At 40.1% G+C, this 24,804-nt stretch overlaps 1 protein-coding gene across 1 annotated transcript in view; it reads left to right on the top strand.

The window, feature by feature from the left end:
• Positions 1 to 24,804, top strand: part of SPNS2 (SPNS lysolipid transporter 2, sphingosine-1-phosphate) — a 138,870-nt gene that overhangs the window by 36,252 nt on the left and 77,814 nt on the right. Inside the window, exon 2 of the mRNA XM_026708592.2 lies at positions 11,455 to 11,520. Within this exon, the coding sequence (XP_026564377.2) occupies positions 11,455 to 11,520 (66 nt within the window). The remainder of the gene's footprint in view (positions 1 to 11,454; positions 11,521 to 24,804) is intronic.

The raw sequence follows: 24,804 nt of genomic DNA, 5'->3' as shown, positions 1-24,804 counted from the left end.
AGGCGGCGCAGTTCCAGATTATCCAAGCCCAAAATTTCAAAAAAAAATTGAGTGTCAGTGGTGACCCTAGGGCTGAAGTCAAGGCCCAGGCCTCGACTTCAGGCCCAGCCTTGGCCCTGCTGCCAAGTGCTGCTATTCAGGGCTGGCTGGGAGTTTGGGGGTAGATAATTGTTTCTCTTTTGTTCTGGGTGGGGTGGGAGTTAACACAACAGCGGAGTCAAGCATTTTCCAAATTTTTGACACGCCAAGCCCAAAAGTTTCACCATCATTGCCCTATGGTCATTGAAGATTTATTAGCGTATTTAGAAAATGCTTGACATTAATGAAGAGATCGACCAGATGCTAGCTTAAGTAGTTCTGGAAATGTCCCCTCTTTCCTAATGTGGGATCTATTGTACTGGGTTTGCCTTTCCTTGGAAAACTGAAGTGGGGGTTGGGCAGTGTATTCAACAAAATGAATACTGAAACGTAGGTTTGTTTACCACAGAGGTTACTGGCAGGAGCTGGTGCTGAATTCAGTTTTGTTTGCCAGACCTGTTGTTTTTTGTACATGAAATACTAAAGTTAAGGAGAGCACAGAAGCTTAATCTATATTCAGAGAACATCTTAGGCTTGCCTGATTATGTGTATTTCTGATCTATGGGAATTTTATTTGCATTTATTGTTCTGTCCTCTATTCTCTACCAGAGAAAATATCATTGCGGTATTTTTGTCGCTAAATGTTGCTGATAATGATAACAGATAATTAACCTCTCATTTAAATATATTTTAAAGGAACAGTGAAGGCCATTTCTTATAAACATTTAATTCCATTCAGTTCCTTATGAATAGCTATTTCCCTGTATTTAAAAAAACTATGTTTTCATAACAGGTCTACTCCTCATGGTTTATTTACCCATTTACTGAATAACCCAGTTGCTGGATTTGTCTTGACACTGAATCATAGACTCAGCTGGCTGGTTTTTCATAGCATACTGAGCCAACTACGTTTAATTCAGGATACTGTGAGAACCCAGTCTATAAGTATTTGTCTAAGTATAAAGTTAGATTTCTTACTTTCAAGTCTTCTACAAGTGAGGATTTCATGTTTCAATCATACGTTGGTAAATCTGGTGCAGCAAAAACACATATAGCTAGTCCTTGACTTACAACAGTTTGTTTAGCAACTGTCCAACTGCATTGAAAAAAGTGACTCATGACCCTTTTTCACACTTACGATTGCTGCAGCATCTCCATGGTTATATGATCATAATACAGACACTTGGCTACTGATTCATATTTATGATGGTTGCAGTGTCCCGGGGTCATGTGATCACCTTTTGTGACCTTCTGACAAGCAAAGTCAACGGGGAAGCCAGATTCACTTAACAACCGTGTTACTAACTTAACAGCTGAAGTGGTTCACTTAGTAATGGTGACAAGAATGGTTGTGAAATAGGCCAAAACTCTCTTAACAACTGTCTCACTTAGCAACAGAAATTTTGGGCTCAATTATGGTCGTAAGTTCAAGAACTACTTGTATTTCTATTTGGATGAATGCGTTTCCAGATGCACTGATCAAAAATCTACTGAATTCTCAGCAGTATGTGCAAAAGTTCTGTTGCTTGAAAACTGGGATGCATGCCCACTGAATAGCCAGATCTGAGAAGCTATTATTCCTGAAACAAGGTTATCTTAATTTATGGATTTTCTCTATTGTGTTTGTGTGTCTCTTGAATGCATGGTGGCCTAGTGGTGAAGATGCTCGCCTTCCACTTGGAAGGTTGTGAGTTCAATCCTAGATAGAGGAAAATGTTTCTCTCCTAGGGTGGGATTCTCTTAGTTCAGACCGGTTTGGGCTCTGAAGATCAGCTGGCAGTGAACCGATTCACTCCTCGGGCCCGCTTGCCCTCCCATTTCTGCATTGTACTTATATTCTTTCAGCTAATTTGCACGGCAGAGCAGATTGCCGCTCCTCCGCTGTGTTACTCCCCCAGTAGTAACATAGCAGGTAAGTTTTTTCAGAACACTGTTCACACACGTGCAGCAAATTGCATGATCACCAAACTGAGTTGTTACACCGGCAGCATCCCACCACTGCCAAGGGTGCAAAGAAGAAATATCTGCTGTGAACTCCACATGGTGTCAGGAAGAGCATATGACCGACTCTATCCTGAATTAAGGGATTACAGGGTCTTAAAAAAGGGGGGAGTTTGTGTGAGAAACACAAACTCCCCCCCCCTTTTTATGACCATTGCTGCATGTTTCATACAGCAGCTTTCTTTTATTCTCTATCTGGTTTGGCATTTGTTCTTATTACCACTGCTTGATTAGTCAGTTAGGTTCATGGCCCAAACTCATCATTTCCCTATGGATCCTCAGCAAACTCAGTTATGTATAATAGTCTCATAAATATATGTATGAGGATGGCAATTAATTGGTTTATGCATGTTTTAAGTAATCTGTACAGCGGTTGCCAAAGACGAACGCACCATTTCTCATGGAAGGGTGTTTCCTGGTTGCTGTCATTCTCCTGAGACATGTTGATGAATGTTCTGATCAGCAAAAACTTCTGTCTGCCACCAGCAACTCTTTAGCGTATCTTTAGTTGCATAAGGTGCTTTTTGCTCCAGTGAATGTGCCCTTTCAATTGCTAAAATGCTTTCTTTTTTTTTCTTTTTTTTTGTGCAACTGCTGTGTCAAGCCTATATCTAGGGAGAGATCAGTCTTCCTTTTGGCTATGTCAGTTTCTCATGCGCTCTTCCTTAAATCCCTTCAGTTTCTGTATCTATAATTTAAGAAGAAGGAGTATTTGCATTGCTTTGAACCACCTAACCTCAACATATACTTGATCTAATGGTATGGAGCTATGTTTGTGTGCCTTCAAGTCAGTTTTAACTCCTGGCAACAGCCCAGACAATCCCTGTGGTTTGTTTTACAAGATTTTCAAAAATTGTTTGCCCTTGCCTTCTTGTAAGATTTGCGAGAGAGGGACTGGCCCAAGGTTATCCAGCTGACTTTGTACCTAGGATGGTACTAGAACTCACATTCTCCCACGTGATGCCTTACTGGCTCTAAGGGTATGAAATGCCGTTCTTTTAATTTTAAAGTTAGCTTGATCAAATGCTTTCCTGATAAACTGGATTCCTGTAATGAGCAGCTTGGACTCAGTAAACTAAACATCTCCTTTCAACTGTATAGCAGTGGCATTAAAGCAAGTTAGCAGAACGCAGTTGCTGTGGCCTGTGTCCCAAGACAATGTATTCCAATGACTCCCAGTAGTTTATGGCAATGAAAACATCTATAAATAACAGTGAGGGTCCTTGGTGCTCTCCGAGCTTGGTTGTTTTCTTCCAGATATTTCATTACCTAAACACTGAATGATGTGAACTATCCTTAAATATCACAGTTTGATTCTTACTATCTTACAGAGCACCTGATTATGAAATCGAACATGTAAACAAGCTAAATACACTACTAACATGGGCAGCATCCTGCCCACACGCTTTTATCTTTCTTGGTGACTTCAATCTACCTCATATTGACTGGACCCTAAATGAATGTACAACTGAACCCATACACGCAACCTTCTACAATGCTGTTACAAATCTGGGACTGGAACAACTAGTAACCAACAACACTAGACTAAACAACTGTCTCGATGTCATCTTCTGCAATAGTTTGAATTTAATTTACGGAATACAAACTAAAGAACCCTTTTCCAGCAGTGACCACAATATGATTGACTTTTGTCTCAACATACGCCCACACAAAAATCATCACAATGACGTAATCCCCAATTATAACTTCAAAAAAGGCAACTATGATCTTATAGACAACGATCTCTCATCCCTTGATTGGCAATCTCTATTCACTGGATGCAATACTGTTGAAGACCATTACAACATATTTTTACTTGAAGTCAAAAAAGTCATCAAACTATATGTACCAACAACAACTCCCCCCAAAAGACAAACAGATTACCTATAACAATAAGGAAACTTCAATCCAAAAAGAGATCACTCTGGCGGAAAAACAAATCTGGTCACGTTGCCAATTTCAAAAGCTGATACAAAAATTTATGCCGCCAGATAAAGACTGAATGCACCAATTATCACATTAAACAAGAGGAAAACCTTCTGTGCACCAATTCCACCCGCGCTTTTTACAATTTTGTAAATAACAAACTAAAAGACTCAAGGTCCATCCCACCCCTGATAGGACCTAATGGTAAAGATTGCAACGACGACACCATTAAAGCCAACATCTTTAACACATTCTTCGGCTCAGTATTTGTAAACAGTAATGGATCATGCCCAGTATTTCCTAGTCGAACCACAGACAACTACAATGATCTAATACATATCGATTTTACAGAAGACAATGTTGAAAAGCACTACGCAATCTAAAACCATCTCTATCTATTGGACTGGATGGAACATGTGCCTACTTCTTAAAAAAACTATCCACTGCCATAGCCGAACCTCTAAGCATAATCTTTGAAAAATCTTTCAGGACCAACTCCTTGCCTAATCTATGGTCACAAGCCACGGTTATCCCCATCTTCAAAAAGGGAGACCCCAGCCTAGTTGAAAATTACAGACCAATCTCCTTATGCTGCATCACCTGTAAAATAATGGAATCAATTATTAACCAATCCATTATCCTCCACTTAGAGACAAACAACCTACTCTCCAATAAACAATTTGGTTTCAGGAAAAAACTATCCTGTAATCTGCAACACTTACACTGCAAAAACATATGGACTACACAACTTGATCAGGGCAAAGCAATAGACGCAATCTACATAGACTTCTGTAAAGCCTTTGATTCAGTGGTACACGACAAACTACTCCTAAAACTAAAATCTTATGGTATCTCTGGACAACTGCATGGATAGAAGCTGTCAAACAGACAACAAATGGTCAAAATTGGGAGTGTCCTATCAAATTCTGTACCTGTCAATAGTGGTGTCCCCCAAGGCAGTGTTCTAGGACCAACTCTCTTCATACTCTACATAAATGACCTCTGTGATCACATCAAGAGCTACTACATTCTCTTCGCTGATGATGTAAAGCTGTTCAATACCGCAGACAATTCTGCTACCCTTCAAAAAGATCTTGACTATGTATCAGAATGGTCAAACAAATGGCAACTTCAAATCTCAACAAATAATTGTTCTGTCTTACATATTGGCAAAAAAAATCAGTATGTAGTTTCATCTCTGTTCCATTAAACAGCAGTATTCTTCTTAGAAAGTCCTACAAGAGTTCAGTTTTAATGGTTCATTCAGAATGTCTGGCTTCCCACATCCGTACTGAGTCATGTGGAAGTGTTACACATTGAGCAGACCAGTGGTGGGATTCAAATTATTTTTTACCACCGGTTCGGTGGGTGTGCTTTGGTGTGCTCACACGCCAAACACACACTTTGCACACATGCAGAGGGGTTCCTACTGAACTTCTCCTGCAATCCTGCACCCTCCGTGTGTGTACAATGAGATTGGCAATCTGCTGCGCTGGGCGAAGCAGCTGAGCTTCAAAACCAGGAAATAAAGGTCAAAATAGCAACAGGGCAGGAAGGCGGGCCTAGCAGTGGATTGTTGGAGTGAACCGGTTCACTCACAGATCCTTGCAGTTACCGGTTCTGCTGAACCAGTCTGAACTGGTAGAATACCACCCCGGGGCAGACAGAGGACCAGACTCAGATGACCCAGTCACTGAAATTTAAGGGAGTTAATCTGAAAGACTGAATGGGATAGTTCCTTGCCCTTTTCCTCATCTTCTGCCAAATTTCACAGCACAGCTGTGAACTCCCTTCTCCAAAAGCTTACTCTGAAGCTTCAAATACTAGTTAACATGACTGGTTAAGTAGGTTTGATTGTGGACATGAAAGAAGTCATATACATACAATATATCCGCTACTATCAAGCCAAGAAATCATCCTAAATATGCCTGAAATAGACTGAGAATTTCATGCTAAGCCCTTTGTCTAGTAGTTTTACAAATGAATGGATTTGCTGTCATCATGACTTAAGGCAAGGCTGGCAGGCCTATTTAACATTTCGACAGCATGGTATGGACATTCTTGGAAAACGGCAGGACTAATTGCAGTGCCTTTACCCAGAGGAGTACATTGAAGTTATTTTGTTTATTTCCTTGTTTTAAGTCTCATATGGACTGGTGGAACAGTGGTTAGAATGCAGTATTGGAGGCTGACTCTCTAGTTCGGAGAACTGGCAAATATCACCTCTGACTGGCCCTGCACCCATTTAGTCTCTGTCTCCCGAGTCCCAGCTGATCGGCTGGGTCTTCTTTTGTTGTCCTGCACAGGAGAACAGAGCTGGAAAGCAGGTTAGTGGGGTGGGGAGGGAATGGGGATTTTACAGTATCCTTCCCCTGGAGTGGAGTGAGAATGGAGATTTTGCAGTATCCTTCCCCTGCTACGCCCACCAAACCATGCCCACCAAGCCACCCCCACAGAACTGGTAGTAAAAATTTTTGAATCCCAGGGCTCCTTGAATCTTAGGTGAAACACAGTTCCAAGGGGCTCATTGTAGAGAAGGCGTGTCTCTGAGACCTCCATCAGATGACAGCATTTAAGAGAGGAGACACATCCACCCTGTCGTTGACCAAATGATATTGGCAGATATCCTCAGGGAAAAGCTGTCCCAGAGCTAACTTGGCTCTGTGTTATGGAAGGTTTTAAAGGTGATAACCAGCCTTGCTATTCTTCTCAGATGTTCTTGAGCCTTCTTGTTTATATTTGTCTCTTGTGGTGGGTGGGCTAAACTTCTCATCCTTTTTAAACATTAAAAAAAAATTTTTTTTTTAAAATTAACATGGGATAGAAAGCTGAACAAGTGAGAAGCAAAGGGTTGTTGGGGGATCTCAGGGTCCTATGGGAACCCAGATAATGGTTGACCAAAGAACCCTTTGATCTCTGTCTTGTGCATCCTTAAAGCAGTATATGCACGCACATACACACACTGGGGAATTCGTGGTTTTGCATGTGCAGTGAGGAGAAGAAATTAGGAAATGTAATTGAGGAAAGGAAGTAAAAACAGTAACTCCCCGGAGGAGGCTTTAAGGGCAAAAAGTCACATGTGCAATAGCGTTGCTTCTCTTTGAGTGCTCTTGCGTCATCGCCGCAGTTTCCAATTTAATTCTTCTGAAATGATAGAAAAACAGATGCAGGGCCCAGAGGAGGTCCAAACAGGCGCGAGGGTGAAATAGGAAATTGGCTCGCTCCAATTAGTAAAACAGATTTCCCCAGACTCTTTCCTCCCAAGCTTATTCATACTGAAATGGAGAGCCCCTGTTTTCGTTCTGTCAACCGTAGTGAAGTGTCGAACTAGGCCTGGGGATTTAGGAAACCACCTGATTGCTGTATGCTACCAGGCTTGAAATTTTGGACCTGGGCAATCTAGAACTACACCACCTACGGTCCGACCTAAGTGTAGTACACAAAATTGTCTGCTACAACATCCTACCCGTCAACGACTACTTCAGCTTCAACCGCAATAACAATAGATACAAACTCAGTGTAAACCACTCCAAATTCGATTGCAGAAAGTACGACTTCAGCAACAGAGTGGTCAATGCCTGGAACTCACTACCTGACTCTGTTGTTACATCCTCAAACCCCCAAAACTTTTAACCTTAAACTATGTAGCATGGACCTCACTCCATTCTTAAGAGGTCTGTAAGGGGGCGTGCATAAGCACACCAGTGTGTCTACCATCCCTGTCCTACTGTTCCCCATTTATTTCTGACAATTGGAGCTGAATGCCAAGTTTTGGGTTGCCAAAATGACACGGTGGGACTCGAGAATTACAGGTAGTCCTCAGTTTACAACAGTTTGTTTTGTGAACGTTCAAAGTTACAATGGCACGCATAGAAAAAAGTGTCTTAGCAGGACCGTTTTTCACAGTAATGACCTTTGTAGTATCCCCATGATCATGTGATCAAAATTCAGGCATTTGGCAAATGGTTCATATTTATGACCATTGCTGTGTGTCCCAAGATCCTGCGATCCCCTTTTGCAACCTTCTGACAAGCAAAATCAATGGGGAAGCCAGATTCACTTAACAACCGTGTTACTAACTTATCAACTGCAGTGATTCACTTAACAATAGTGGCAAGAAAGGTCATAAAATGGGGCAAAATTCACTTATCAAATGTTTCATTTAACAATAGAAACTTTGGGCTCAATTGTGGTTGTAAGTTGAGGACTACCTGTACAATGTTTGTGGTGTGTGTGGGGGGGGTGGGGTGGAGATAGATACAAGCCATAATAGAAGAACCCCCAGCTTTTCCCTGCTCAGCTATATGAGGACTTGGGATGATATTCGTTGAATGTTGGCCAAATAGGAGGAAGGAAATGAAAAACGGACCTCTTTATTCTTCTTCCTGCTTCTGTGACCCATTTGTGAATTTCCCTATTTCTTTTATCTCTTTCCGCTTTTGTTCATACATCAGAAGTTAACAATTCCTACAGCTGTATTCTTAGGAATATTGTATGTCTATTTTGCTCTTCATAAAAATGTAGAAGTGTATCTGTGTTGGATCTGTTTAAAAGTACAGGTCACTCCTCGACATACAAGAGTTTGTTTAGTGACTGTTCGTACTTACAATGGCACTGAAAAAAGTGACTTACAGCTGTTTTTCACGCTTGCAACCGTTGCAGCATCCCTGTGGTCACATGATCAAAATTTGGATGCTTGACATGTATGCATGATGGGGTAAATGATCCTCTTTTGGGACCTGCTGACAAGCAAAGTCAATGGGGAAGCCAGATTCTGACTGTAAACCTCCTAGAGAGGGCTGTAAAGCAGTATTTGGGCTAAGTGCTATTACTGTTGCTATTGACTTAACAGCTGTGTTACTAACTTAACAACTGCAGCAATTCACTTAACAATTGTGCCAAGAAAAGAAGTAAAATGGGGCAAAATTCACTTAACAACTGTCTCACTCAGCAACATACATTTTGGGATCAATTGTTGTCGTACGCCAAGGACTACCTGCACATTTGGATCAGGGTGTGTCTTGTTGACTCTCACAAAATAGCTCCCCTCTCCAAGTCCACCCTAAACCACAAGATATCACAGTGGCTCACAATTCTCTAAGAGTCCAATTCAGGTGGAACATAAAAGTCATAATCAGTAATAAAAAATTAGAATTCCAAATCTTCAAAAAGTTGATTTGTTCCTAATATGCCATACTCTCAGTTTTAAAGTGCCCACATTTTTGCAAGAGGGCAAGGGGGATTTTTGCCTAGGGCCTGAAATTTCAGCTGAATTAATTCCAGCATAATTAGCGATCCAATCGTCCCGATCCAAATCTCTCCATCCTATTGTATTTTTCAAACATTCTTTGAGAAAGCAAAACACAGAATATTTTTTTTTTTTGAAATGGGTGCCCTGTCAATATGCACATCATTGGTGTGGGTGGGTGTTTCGTTGGATTTGTGCATGGACAATGGACCATCTCATGCAATATATCTCTCCTTTGCAACCATCCCCCAATAAACCAATTAAGGGAGGATCTTAATCTTCATGTGGAAGGTGGGATGTAGAGGGAGGTCCTCTAGTGAATGGTCATTTAATTCAAATCTGATTTAAGGATTAAACAACAAAAGGAGTTGCCATTTATAAATCTTGACAGGGATGCCCTTGGGGAGGGCCCAAATAGTCAGCATGGCAGCTGTGATCACACAATCCCTTCCTTCTTCATGCACATCATGCAACACATGTAAAAGGGGGCAGGGTTTCAATTGTGTGGTTGCAGCTGCCATATTGATTTTTTTTTTAATGCTGAGTGTTAGCAATTATTTCCTTCTTTTTTCTCTTCTTTCCTTGATTATCCCCGTTTCTTACGTTTTCCTTTATCTTTTCATAGCTTTTTCTTTTTTCTAATTTTTTTTAATGTGTCCTGTATTAAATTATTTCTCAATAAAAATTATATTTACATGTAATTTCTCTCCCCTATTATTTCTAAGTTGGGTGAGGGATCAAGATAGGAATGGTTGGATAGGTTATGGAGATCGACCTTGGATAATGGTGCCTTTTTTGAGAGCACATTGTATTCGCAGAATGGCTGATCTGGTGAACCCATTTACCAGAAGGTAAATGGTAAGATCTGTCTATGGAGATAGATCAATCATCCAGGTCATGGTTGTCTCAAAGATGCTTTTGTCCCCTCAAAAGGCAACTGGACTATGTGGGTTTTTTTCCTTTGTGGAAGAAATGTTTTTCCCTTGAGGAAGAAGATGTTTCACTTCTCATCCAAGAAATTATCAGAATGGATGAAGCTTCTTGGATGAGAAGCAAAACATTTTCTTCTTCAAGGAAAAAACATTTCTTCCACAAGGGGAAAAAAAAACACATAGTTCAGTTTGAGAAAACAAGCACATTTGGGGAAATTGTAAAATCCATTTTCCCCTACTCCAACTCCAGCTTCTTCGCCTCAGCTTATATGTTAGTCTATTATTTTTTTTTAGCAAAGTCTTTGGATTTTTATTTTCTAAAAATGTCTTTGGCATCTATTAACATTCAGTAATTCATGATAACATGTACAGTGTAAATAACAAGGGTACTAAGAACGCGTGTGTGAATATATGAACTTCCTAAAGGAACTATAGGTAGTCTTCAGCTTACAACTTCATTTAGTGACCATTCAAAGTAACAACGGCACTGAAAAAAGGGACTTGTGACCGTTTTTCACACTTATGACTGTTGCAGCATCCTCGTGGTCACTTGATCAAAATTCAGAGGCTTGGCAATTGGCATGTATTTATGACGATTGCTGTGTCCCGGGATCATGTGATCACCTTTTGCCACCTTCTGACAAGCAAAGTCAATGGAGATGCCCGATTCCCTTAACAACTGTGGCAAGGAAGTTCATAAAATAGGCAAAACTTACTTAACAATTGTCTTGCTTAACAACAGAAATTTGGGGCTCAATTGTGGTTATAAGTCAAGAACTACTGTATTCTTTTTTTTAATGCAGCAAGGGAAGCATTTTTGGTCACCTTTTCCCTCCAAGTGCCTAGTTGCCCACCCTGTTTTAGCATCAGGCTTTGAGCACTTTGAACATTTCAAAAATTTGAACATTTGAACATGGTGGCACAGTGGTTAGAGTACAGTGCTGCAGGCTACTTCTGCTGACTGCCGGCTGTCTGCAATTTGGCAGTTCAAATCTCGCCAGGCTTAAGGTTGACTCAGCCTTCCATCCTTCCGAGGTTGGTAAAATGAGGACCCAGATTGTTGGGGGAAATAGGCTGACTCTGTAAACTGCTTCGAGAGGACTTGAAAGCACTGTGAAGTGTTATATACGTCTTAGTGCTGTTGCTATTGCTCTTTCAAAAAATGCCACCATTCCCAAATCCAAGATTGCTCTCCACAACCTATTCTCTGATTGAATAAATGTTTGGCATTAATTATTCATCTCACCAGTGTTCTTCTTTCCCCTCTAGGCGTTTTGCTAGATATCCAGCAACATTTTGGGGTTAAGGACAGCGGAGCTGGCTTGCTACAGACAGGTAAGCACACCTCTTCTAATTTAATTTAATATAATTTAATTTTAATGTGTCAGGCTGCCCAACTCTGGGTGGTGTACAGTACCGAGCATAAAACTAACAGCAATAACAAAGATAGTGAGCCAACTGGAAAAACAACCCGTAGCCTCCCAACATAAAACATTCCCATTAGGGACCCACCACCCGAGAAAGAGGGGAATATTCTTTTGGAGGGTAAGCCGTGGTTTTACACTTGTTTGTATTGTTTTCCTTGTGGCCTTCTCCTGCACTTCGAAACCAAGGTTGTGAAACATGTGCCAGGTTTGTTTCAAATTGCAATTAATTGGCAAATGGACCAGTGGTGGGATTCTACCAGTTCTGTCCACCTCTGTAGAACCAGTTGCTCTGAAGAGCAGCAGACATAGAACCAGTGCCAACTGTTGTGGCACACCTGCCCGCCCAGGCTCTTACCTGACTTTTATTTCTTGCTTTTTCAACTGCAGCTGTTTTGCATGACACAGCTGCAGTTGAAAAAGCAAGAAAAAAGGGCTTTTCCAACCGCTGCACCCTTGCACGCAGCGCTGCTCAGCTGTCCGGGCAGCTCAGCAGGTTGTAAATTGCACTCGTGCAACTCGTACGACTTGTGCATGTGTGCGCAACGCTAGTAGACAGAACCAGTAGTTATACCAGTCGGATCCCATCCCTGCCTACCAGTTCAGTGATTGTGCACTTCACGTGTGCATGCGCAGCTTTCCAAACACTAGCTAAGGCTGTGCTGTGCCAATCAGCTGAGAGGATAAGGAACAGAAAAGCACAGGGGCAGGTGGGAGGGCTGATCCTGCGTGTTTCTCTTCTTTCTCCTCTCAGCTGATCGTCCGGTAGCCATTTTTGCTACCGATTCAGTTGAACCGGGCTGAACCGGTAGCATTTCACCACTGAAATGGATGTGTATAGGTATTGCGTGTCTCCATTGGTTTGTATGCTATGTTTGGGGAGTAAAGTGAGCAGTAACTGGTGGGAATACTTCAAACCTCTGCCCTCACTCTCTAATATTCTTTACAAACAATAAATATTTACAAACAATGGCCTCTTCATAGGGAGCCAGTTTGGAGCAGGGATTAAGATACCAGGCTAGAAACTGGCACACCATGAATTTTAGCCCCACCTTGGGCACCAAGCCAGGTGGGTGACTTGGGCCAGCTACTCTCTCTCAGCCCTAGAAAAAAGGCAATGGCAAATTACTTCTGAAAATCTTTACTAAAAGAGATGGCAGCAACTTGTCCAAGCAGTCTCTGAGAAATGGACATGATTGAATGGAAGAAAAATAAAAGGTTGTAAGACAAATACAGCCAAAATGTGGGAGCCCAGATTTCTCTCTATGATGCAATGTGGGTACTGAGTCAAGAGAATGGAATCATGAAAGGTCAAGATAGCAAATAAATAGTGCAGTAAGACATCTGAATCCTGGCTCTAAGACTGTTGCCAATTAGGGATGTTTTTGAATTGGGTTGCTGCCAGGGTAACAGGAAATAATTCACTCAGTCTATCAAACTTTCTGTGATTTTTTTTTTAAAAGCAAGACCTAGCACCCTTAACGCTTATCAGTGCCATCAAGAACATCTTTCCAATCAAAGAGACAGACATACCGAGTGAAGACGAAGTAATAAACAAAATCTTGATATGCGCTGAAATGGACAAGCTAACTTTAGAGATGGAAAATAAAGACGAATCAGCATATTACGCAATTTAGGATAGATTCTATCACTGGTGAGAGCAGAAAGGAAGGTCTTAAGTTGGAAAAGGAGTTGCTGAGAGGGTAAATGAATGTATGAGGTGAAAATAGGACCAATGATGTTGGAAAACGTAATATATGCGCGAACAAATGTATATATGTATATATTTGAATACTTGTATATAGGAAAATACATATCTTTGTGATACTGACCCAAAAGTTATGTCAAACCAACTTCACTATGTTCAATGTTTTTAATTGTTTTGTTCAATAAAATATTTTTAAAAAAGAATACCTTTCCAATCCATACAAAAAGCTGAAAGTTCAGGAAAGTCATAATGATCTGGCAGCTGGATCTAGATCCCTGGCCAGGTGATGCTGTTTTGAGAAGAGAAATTAGGCTACATTTGGAATCTGGATCATGATGATTGCATGGGAAGTTGTTTCTTGCCATTACATCTGAGGCAGAGTTTCTCAACCTTGAGTCATGTGATCATCTTTTGTGATCTACTGACAAACAAAGTCAATGGGGAAACCAGATTCATTTAACAACCATGTTACCAATTTAATAACTGTGGCAAGAACGGTCGTAAAATGGGACAAAACTCACTTAACAAATGTCTCTATCAGCAACAGAAATTTTGGGTTTGGTTGGTCATAAGTGGAGGACTACCTGTGCCAGCATCGTATGTATATCTTTGTTACTCCCTATACAGACTAGATTTATTGGCGTGTCCCAGTTAAGTTGGAAAAAGTACTAACTTAGTATCTTTAGTTCAAGCTTTGTTTTAAAGAAGCAGTTACTAAGATAAACCATGGTTTGTGAAAGTTGCTTCTTTTTGTCTATGGAGATTCTCAGTCATCCAAGTCATGGTTGTCCCAAAGGTGCTTTTTCAAGAGGCAATTGGACTTTCTGGTTTTTTTTTAAGATTCGCTTCTCATTCAAGAAGCTTCTTCAGCTCTGACTTCCATTCCTAACCATCTTCCATTTCCCACCATCTAGCCAGAGCTGAAGAAGCTTCTTGGATGAGAAGCGAAATGTCTTCAAGGAAAAACCAGAAAGTCCAGTTGCCTCTTGAAAAAGCACCTTTGGGACAACCATGACTTCCTCCTTTTTCCCTAAAAATCTCTGGGAAAACCATTTATGCTAAACAGTGGCATCTAAGGGTGTAGCTATGTTCCAAATTAAGATTTGGTTTGCCTTTTTGGCTGTAACATTGAGTCACGATTTGCTGAAAGAGAGGTTTTGCACAATATCCTCAACATCCTTTAGGCGTAACTGTGTTTGTTTAACCCACTGCAGCAAAACCCACAAAGGATCTTACAATGTTAATTATTTCTTCATCTATGTTTTCAGTTACCTTCTGGGAGGAGGCTTTGTGATATCTGAAGCAGAACAACCAGATTCTGTAATAGCTTTGTACCATATACTATCATCAACCTTGTCAATTCTCAGGACCCTTTTTTCCACTACGTATTCAAAATTTACTCTGTGTGTGTGAGAGAGAGAGAGAGAGGGAGAGGGAGAGGGAGATGTGTGTGTATGTATACATATACACACAACATATGTATATGTGTCTGGATGGATGGGTATCGGTGTGTATGTGTGTGGTGTGTATGTGTGTATTTCTTTGGAGAAGAGGCATCAGAATTTCATTTTAATGTGTGCCAGTGTGTACACAGAAAAAAAGTGACAATAAAGGTTATCTTAACACTATAGAAAATAACATAGTAGTATAATTCAACTACAAATAGGTCTGGATTAGCGCAGGTAATGAATCCCACAAAGTGGTTATGTTATTTAAACTCAAACTATTCAAAGTGATATTTCAGTGAAAATAGGGTAATTGGTTCCAGTTTGCTAGAAATAGGCAATGAAAATGTTTAAACATAAATATTTATGTGCATATTAATAAAATATTGCAGCAAAAGATATAAAGAATGTACTTTTAAATTAAGTATATGGTTAATAGAATCACAGAGCATAAGGAGTCCTTGCCTTTCTATTGTAATTGAGCCCAAAGTTATACTCATAAGTCATGGGAATCATTAAACAGGTTACCATGGGACCGTGCCTATTTTATGACCTTTTTTTGCAGCGGTCATTAAGCAAGCACGGCAGATGTTAAGCGAATGCTGTGGTTGTTAAATGAGTCAGTTTTCCTCAATGGTTGTTATTGCCAGAAGTAAACACCAGAAACTATCACAAACTGCTGAAAAACATGGCTGTGTGATCTCAGGATGTTGCAAAAAGCCGTAAATGCAAGCCAATTGCCAAGCGCCCAAAATATGATTAGGTGACTGTATGGGGAGTATAGTTAGTCCTCAATTTATGTCTAGAATTGACCTCCAAATTTTTGTTGTTAAGTGAGAAATTTGAGTTTTGCCCCATTTTATGACTTTTCTTGCCACGGTTGTTAAGTGAATTCCTGCAGTTATTAAATTAGTAACATGGTTGTTAAATGAATCTGGTTTCCCCATTGGCTTTGCTTGTCAGAAGGTCACAAAAGGGGATCACATGACCCTGGGACTCTGCAACCGTCATAAATGTGAGTCGGTTGTCAAGATCCGAATGTAAATCACATGACCCTGGGAATGCTACAGGGGTCATAAATTGTGAAAAATCATCATAAGTCACTTTTTTCAGTGCCGTTGTAAGTTTGAACATTAACTACATGAGCTGGACTACCTGTACAGCCATTCAAACTTAGAAAATAAGTAGCTTGTCCTATTTTAGCATCTCTATGACCACATTCATGTTGTTCCTTTACATGAAATTGTTGCTCTAATGTGATAACAAGCCTCCTTTAAACTCCTACTGTTTCCCTCTATGGCAGAGGTCTCCAACCATGGCAACTTTAAGACTTGTGGACTTCAACTCCCAGAATTCCTCAGCCAGCTTGGCTTTGCTGGGTGAGGAATTCTGGGAGTTGAAGTCCACAAGTCTTAAAATTGCCAAGGTTGGAGACTCCCGCTCTATGGAATCTTCCTTTTCTCTATTTTGCACACATGAAGATGAGTGGTGCCTAAAGCCCCAACCACAACTGCGCATGTGCCAACCTCAACTGCACATGCTCTAACCTCACTCTAACTGACCCTTTTGGGTCTCATTAACAGATAACAGATAATAGATAATCAGAGTTGGAAGGAACCTTGTGGGTCATCGACTCCAACCCCCTACCCAAGCAGGAGACCCTACACCATTTCTGACAGATGGGAGTCCAATCTCTTCTTGAAAGTCTTAAGTGATGGCGCTTCCACAACTTCTGAAGGCAAGCTGTTCCATTGGTTCATTGTTCTCCCTGTCAGAAAGTTTCATTAAATAAGACCTGCTATCAATTTACAATTCACATTAAATCAAATATTGCATTATTCTGGCTTGAAACACACTGCAATCACAACCTATCTATACAGGTAGCCCTTGACTTAAGTTACAACAGTTTGTTTAGTACTAATAAAAGTGAATATTCGTAGCTCAGGGTTGAAATGAGAGATCCTTGGTGTTATGGATGATGTTACCTAGTTGGGTAATGAGACGTCTGCCAGAAAACAAGCAAGCTCAGAGAGCACCAAGGATCTCTCAGTCCGTTTAGTGACCATTCAAAGTTACAATAGCACTGAAAACAGTGACTTACGATTGTTTTTCACATGTACAAACATTGCAGCATTCCCATGGTCATCTGATCAAAATTCAGATGATTGACAACTGATTCACATTGATGATGGTTGCAGTGTCCCGGGGTCACGTGATCCCCTTCAGACGAGCAAAGTCAATGGGGAAGCCAGTTTCACTTAACAACTGCAGTGATTCACTAAACAGCTGTGGCAAGAAAGGTCGTGAAATGGGACAAAACACATTTAACAATGTCTCGCTTAGCAACAGAGCTCAGTTGCTCATAAATTGAGGACTACCTGTACCAGAATCATATGTACCTCCTGCTACAGACTTATGGGCTTATCCAAGGGTGGGCTTCAAATTATTTAACAACCGATTCTGTGGGCGTGGCTTAGTTGGTAGGTGTGGCTTGGTGGTCATGTGACTGGTGGATGTAGCTTGGTGGTCATGTTATTGGCTGGGTGTGGCCAACTCAATATCACTCACATTGAGGCACGCATCTCCTCACCTGGCCTCTCATGACTGTGGGGATGCTGCAACAGTCGTAAGTATGAAAAATGGTAATAAGTCACTTTTTTCAATGCCATTGTAACTTTGAATGGTCACTCCACACAAGCAAAGTACCAGCAAAGGAGGGGAAAAAAACTCCAGACAAGTTCCTGAGACAGGAAGTCTAGTCCTGCCAAGAACGCAATAAGGGTTAACGGAGAGGCAGTTTCTGTAAGCAACACCAGAATGTTTCCTTCCTATCTTCCTTACAGGATTAGGCCAGTAATTTCTTCTAACAACCGGTTCTCCGAACTGCTTAAAATGTTAACCGGTTCTAGCAAATATGTGTGAACTGGTAGAATCCCACCCCTGGGCTTATCCCAGTTAAGTTACAAAAGGACTATCTTGGTAGCTTTGGTTTAAACTTCGTTTTAAGGAAGCAGTCATAAGTCAAGGAGTACCTGTGAAGGCCTGGATGATCAGGAAGGCCTTTAACTGAGGTTGAAGCCTAACAAGATTTGGCATCAACTTCAACTGAGCAGAGTAGGGATTTAATTTGATGGAAGGTTTCTGTGGTCTAATCATTAAGATGTCACATAGTGTAATAAGTATAATACTGTAATAAGTATAATAGTGTAACAAGGTCACATAGTGTAATAAGATTGGGACTGGGTTAGGGACTTCTTTCTCACTGTGAATTGTGTTGGGGGGGGTGCACAAAGGGAGGCTCAGCCAATCTCATTGTACACATGTTGTACTCTTATTACCTTTATTAATAAAGGTAATAACAATAACAATCTTGATTTAGGGCCAAGGAGGCTGAGGTTCATCTCCCTCTGCAGCCATGGAACATCACTAGAGGAAATCCTTTGTTCCGGATTAGCAGGCTCAAAAGCCTGCAACTCTGATTGGCCCGCGAATAGCAGATCGTGATTGGTCACCACAGACTGATCCGATTGGCTAGTAAACGGGCTGCCGCGATTGGCCCTGCCAAGAGCGTCAAACTCAAATCGCTTTCATTGGCTGCCTAGCCACAGCCAGCCCTATATAAGGGGCTGCTGCGGCTGGGATTCTTTGCTCACATCTGAAGTCACTAATAAAGAGCTGTTGTTGTTATCTGAGTCTTGCCTCCGTTTCTGAACCATCCTCCCAGATATAACATCCTTGACTTACCGGCCATTTGTTCACCAACCATTTGACGTTAAAACAACAATGAAAAAAAGGGATTGGTACCTCACCCTTGATGACCGTTTCAGCATCCCCATGTGATCAAAATTTGGATATTGGCAACAGTATATATTTACAACAGTTGCCAGGGTCATGTGATCAAAATTTGTGACTTTCCCAAGTGGCTTCCCACTAGCACAGTCAATTGGGGAAGCCAGGTTTGCTTAATGACCACCTGATTCACTTAACAACTGCAGTGATTTGCTTAATAACCGTAACAAAAAATGTTGTAAAACATTGCAACTCACTTAATGACTGCCTTGCTTAGCAATGGAAATTCTCATCCCAATTGTGGTCGTAAGTCAAGGAACACCTCTAGATGACTGTGAAATAGTCCCTCTCTCTTGCTCCCACCTACCTCACAAGATTGTTGTTAGGGAAACAGGCAACATTATACCTCCAATATCTAAACCGGGGGTGTCAAACTCAAGGCCCACAGGCCGGATCTGACCCACATTGTGGTTGGATCTGGCCCATGGGGCCGTCCTGGTCTACCCAGTGCGAAGAGGAAAGATTGGGCCAGCATAGCTTCGGCCCAGTCTACCCAATGTGAAGAGGAAACATGCCTGTAGTTTGGGGTTTGGTATCAAACTAGCTATGCCCACCCAGTTGGCCACGCCCACCCAGTTGCCTATGCCCACCCAGTTGGCCACGCCTCCCCCCACTCCCCTGAGATCAACCACAGCCCTGATGCGGCTCTCAAAGAAATTGAGTTTGACACCCCTGATCTAAACATACTAATGTGATTGCAACGTTGTGTTCCAATTCTGCAGAAATCACTAGAAACTAATCAGCGTCTTTAAAACAGACAAACTAAATATTTCAATAGCATTGGGGGCGGGGGGGGGGCTGGTCCTTTCTAAAACAGGCAATCCCAACACTCCTTGCAACGGAAGTCCTGCTATTGCAAGGCCAGATGGCTTAGAAGACAGGAAAGGGAAGGGAAACTTTCGGATTGTTACGGGAAAACGAGTGGGAAAAAGGCCTGTTCTAGAAGTCAACTGTACCCTGGGGAGGGAGAGAATATTTGAATTGTTCATTAATGGAAACTCGACAGAATGTGTCCTGTCAGAGTCGGGCCAGTGGAAGTACCCACAATGAGGTTCTCATTCATAAGAAAAAGGAAAAAATTGTCTTGCACATGAAGTTTGGAAGAGACAGCCAGACTACCCTTTTTTTGCCGTAATATCCCATAATTTTTTGTGGGAAAGGGTGGCTTCGAATTAGTGCAACTCTCTGCAGATTCTTTTGTGTGTGTGTACACACACACACACACAGCTAATATATATACACATACACACACACACACACACACACACACCTCAAAAAAATAAAGGAAACACAAAAATAAGACATCCTAGATCTGAATGAATGAAATATACTTATTAAATATGTTGTTCATTACACAGTTGAATGTGCTGACAACAAAATCACACAAAAATTATCAATGGAAATCAAATTTAGCAACCCATGGAGGTCTGGATTTGGAGTTTTGAATACCATATATTGTCAGGGCATATCATTTACAGAAAACCAAAGAAAGAAAAAAAGGAATATTAATATATATACTAATAACAATAACAACAATAATAATAATAGTGTAACAGAATAGTTTTAATTAGATTTCTCTTTATACTAGCTTATGTGTAATTCTGTTGGTTATATTAGCATATTTATAATTATAAACCATCATTATATTTAATTCATACATAGCAATAATCTTTCTTCAACTAATTTCTACCTCTTATCTCTAACCACTCGTAAAATCTATTCCATATTAAATAATATTCTGTGTCTTCTTTGCCCTTTAATTTTAATGTCAATCTATCCATCTCAGCACAGTCTAATATTTTCTGAATTACATCCTCATCTCTCTAGATTCCTTGACAAGGCTTTTCAGAAGTGCTTTGCCATTGCCTCTTTCCAAGGGCTGAGAGAAAGTGACCGGATCAAGGTCAGCCAGCTGGCTTCTTGCCTAAGGCAGAACTAGAACTCCCACTCTCCCAGTTTCTAGCCTGTTGCCTTAATGACTACACCAAACTGGCTCAACCCATACTTAGCAGTCTGAAATAGTCTATTGGGGTTGAAAAAAAGGGTTTTTCAGTAGTGGTCCCTTTATTATTATGGAATGCTTTCTTCCAGGTGTTGAAGATTTTATTAGACATCAGTTCCTAATGGGTTTGAAAATATAATTCAGAAAATATTGGATTGTGCAGAGATGGATAAATTGACAACATTGAAAATAAAAGACTAAGGAGATACAGTGTATTATTTAACGTGGAATAGATTTTATCAATGGTTAGAGATAAGAGGTAGAAATTAGACGAAGAAAGAACATTGTTATGTATAAGTAAAATATGAATGTTCTTTATAACTATAAGTATGCTAATACAATTGATATTATCATAAATAAGATAATGCAATTACAAATATGGTTATAATTATTATGTGTATTAGTAATATTAATATCAGTGTACTTATTCATTTTCTTTTCTCCTGTAAAATGACAACACACTGTATTCAAAATACAGTACATATAAATAAATAAAAACTGGATTTAGCTTTAGGCTGTAGCCAGCATAGATGATGATAATTAAGAGTTCAACGTCCAAAGATCTGTTGGATTTTGCTCTCTGCTTTGTTCCACTGATCTCTTAGGAGTCATACTTCACGTGTTTTCCTTCACTTATTTAACTAAAACTTATTGTTTTAAATTTTATTTGTATTCCATCAGCTGCCCAGAGGAACTGTAATGATTAGGCAAGTGGTAAATGAATGACCTACATAAAATGTATACAGAGGTTTGAATTTTTTTTCCGGCATTCCCAATGTAAAATCCCTTTCCTTACCCTTTATCCTAGTTGTAGGATAAAGTATTAAGATGGGAGGAAATTTTGTTTGATTTTAATCAATAATAAATATAACAATCCTAGGAAGAAGTATAAAAAGGACAGTTAGAAGCTATATTCTCCCTTCCATAAGAGCAAAGGTTAATTAAACATTTAAACACCTGGGAAATCGGGTTTTTTAAGGAAATGTCTCATTGGATGATTTCATTTGCTTCTAAATGGAATTCATTAAAGAGTTTTAAAGGGTTAGATCAGGGTTTCTCCACCTCAGCAACTTTAAGAAGTGTGAATTTGAACTCCCAGAATTCCCCAGTTAGGACTGGCTGGGGAATTGAAGGAATTAGAATCTTAAAGTTTAAGATTGAGAAATACTGGGTTAGTTGATGATCATCATTGGGTGGGTAGATAAAATCCATGCTCTTCCTAATTCTATGAAAATAGAAAATAACTTTAAGATTGATGAGAAAACACAGTTCCAAAAAGTATTTGGTGTTGGAGAAGACTAAGCTAAAGACTTGTCAAAGTCGCTGCATAATTATTGAAATGCAGAAAATAAGAAAAGAATGGAGCAATTTGCACTGGTCTTTGTTTTGCCCTTCATAAGTTAGCATCCTGTCATTTGTCACCCCCATGTTTGTCTTCTCTTTGTTTTGATTAAATTGAAAAGATAAGGACAGAACAATTCCAGCATATGAAATTTAATGGTTTTGACAGGAATCTTTATTTGAAATGATGACGATTTGACCTCAAGAGACATCTGTACAGGAACATAGACCGCATTGGCTCTGACTGCCAAATCATATCATGAATTATTCCTTTTCTTTTCTAGGACCACAGGATATGCTAGAAGTTAACTTGCAAAGGTTTCCCCCCCCCCCCCTTTGTTAGATTGTCAAATGCCACTATGAATAGAATGGTATCTATTTTTGAGAGCCATGGGAAAAGGGACTAAAGGTTTTAATCCAAACCACTTCTGTTGCTAAATTTGTCCACTTTCGGTAGATTTTCTGGAGCGTGGTTAACATGGACCTGTTCAAACACCACAAATGCAAGTCCCCCTCTTTAATTTTAGAGAGGATTCCCTTTTCTGCTTCCAAGTCTCAAGAGCTTATTTCTCTCTCTCTCCTTCTCTCTATAATGGTAGTCAAAAAACTATAGTTACTGTTTTGCTCCCAAGCAATGCTTTGTAAAAGTGAATTTCATATCTCACAAGCAGAGGAAAAAACTGGGCAGTGCAAAAACGGTTGCAGAAAACATGGAATGAGAATCAAATTTCCCATTTTAAAGTCTGATCAATCCTCCATGCTCCAAATTACGATCCAAGATTCTCTGCTTTCAAACCATTAATCTTTTTCCACCAAATTGTAAAAGCATGTTGATCAGTTTAGAAGAGCTGCCTTAAAAATGCAGCATGTTCCCAAAGTAGCATAGAATACATAATGCAGTTATATAAAAATGCACCTAAGAGCAGAGCAGAGCAGAGCAGAGCAGAGCCATTAAACAGGAATATGTACATCTCCTTTCAGTGAAAATAATCTTATAAAGCCATGTTCACTGCCCATTTAAAAAGCAACAAGAATTGGCATACTGGTAGTCCTCAACTTACAACCATTCATTTAACAACTGTTTGAAGTTACAATAGCACTGAAAAAAAAGTGACTTACAACCGGTCCTTGCGTTTATGACGGTTGCAGCATTCCCACGATCACGTGATCAAAAATTGGGCACTTGACAACCTGGATGTATTTCCAATGGTTGCAGCATCCAGGGTTACATGATTTCCATTTGCGACCTTTTCAGCTTCCTTCTGACAAGCAAAATCAATGGGGGAAGCTGGATTCACTTAACAACTGTAGTGGTTTACTTAACAACCATGGCAAAAAAAAGGTCATAATATTGGGTGCGACTTACTTAACAATCTCTTTGCTTGGTCCCAAATATGACTTGTAAGTCGAAGACTACCTATAATCATAAATATTGAGGAAGGATATTCCAAAGGTGCTTTTTCAAGAGACAATTGGACTTTCTGATTTTTCTTTGAAGACATTTCGCTTCCCATCCAAGAAGCTTCTTCAGCTCTGAGCCAAACATCTTCAAAGAAAAACCAAAAAGTCCAGTTGCCTCTTGAAAAAGCACCTTTGGGACAGCCTTGACCTGGATGACTGAGAATCTCCATAGACTAAGGAAGGATGCTTTGTATAAAGAAGCTACGGTCATTCTGCATGTGTGGCCGCTATTCATCCTTCTTGAGAACTTACTCTGGCATGGTGCAGTTGGAGTATGAGCCAGATTTTGCTTCCCAAAACACGTGAGAGCCTTCGACTATATATCATTATGAGACACATAGACAGCGAGTTCTATATGGCATGGAAGCAATTTGGGAGAAAAAAGACATTTTTTTCAGGAAACAACAAATCAATCAATCATATGTTAGCATTGTGGATAATTCAAGCCTAATGCATATTTTAGTTTACTGATTTGTACTGTAATTCCAAAATACTGAGTTAACTGAGTCATGAGTTTCCTTATAGGAAATCCTGCCATTGATTGACCCCTCGCTTTACCTTCTTTGAGTGGTGGCCACCTAGGCAAATACCATTCTGAACTCTTAACACCCCAAACAGCTTTGGTTACTAACGATATGAACAATTGGATTTAAGCCTCCCTGAATATAAATGAGTTTCTGATTTGTGGCTGTTTTTGCCAACCACAATCTATTCTCATGTGACTTTTTTAATTTATATTTTATGGCTTTTTAATTAAGAGAGAGAGAGAGAGAGAAAAGGAGCAAAACACAAGGATAATAGTGGTAGAGATATATACAGTTGTCAGAGAGGGGAAAAAGACATAAAAATAAAATAAAATAAATATAAGGGGAAAACACAAATGGGAAATGCCATCATCATAATACACAGCTACAGCTCTATATATACAGTACTTGTCTAAGTAAATGTTCCCCCTATATCCCTGAATCCAGGACGTTAACTTCCCAGCTGACAAGCTCAGTGTCTTTAATCACTGGGCCATTGTGCCTCCACCATTGACCTCACCCCATTCCTAAGAGGTCTGTAAGGGGGGGTGCATAAGTGCACCATCATGCCTACCGAACCCTGTCCTATTGTCCCCATTTATTCGTACCTATTTCCTGTATTCTTACTCATATTTATACTTATACCTATTATCTTGTAAGCGATTGATGATAGATAGATAGATAGATAGATAGATAGATAGATAGATAGATAGATAGATAGATAGATAGATAGATAGATAGACAGACAGACAGATAGATAGATAGAGTGAAGCTGTTCCCTCCTGGAGGAGACCTCTAAGTACAGTATCAGATAGTCTCTCTGAAGCTGTTGTCCTCAGCTTTAGACAAAGATCCTCATGAATGC

The sequence above is a fragment of the Pseudonaja textilis genome, chromosome 1 (assembly GCF_049901715.1).
Source record: "Pseudonaja textilis isolate UNSWEBS1 chromosome 1, rPseTex1.2, whole genome shotgun sequence".
Lineage (NCBI taxonomy): Eukaryota > Metazoa > Chordata > Lepidosauria > Squamata > Elapidae > Pseudonaja > Pseudonaja textilis.
The sequence above is the reverse complement of the archived record's forward strand: the minus strand, read 5'-3'. Positions and strand labels throughout refer to the sequence as shown.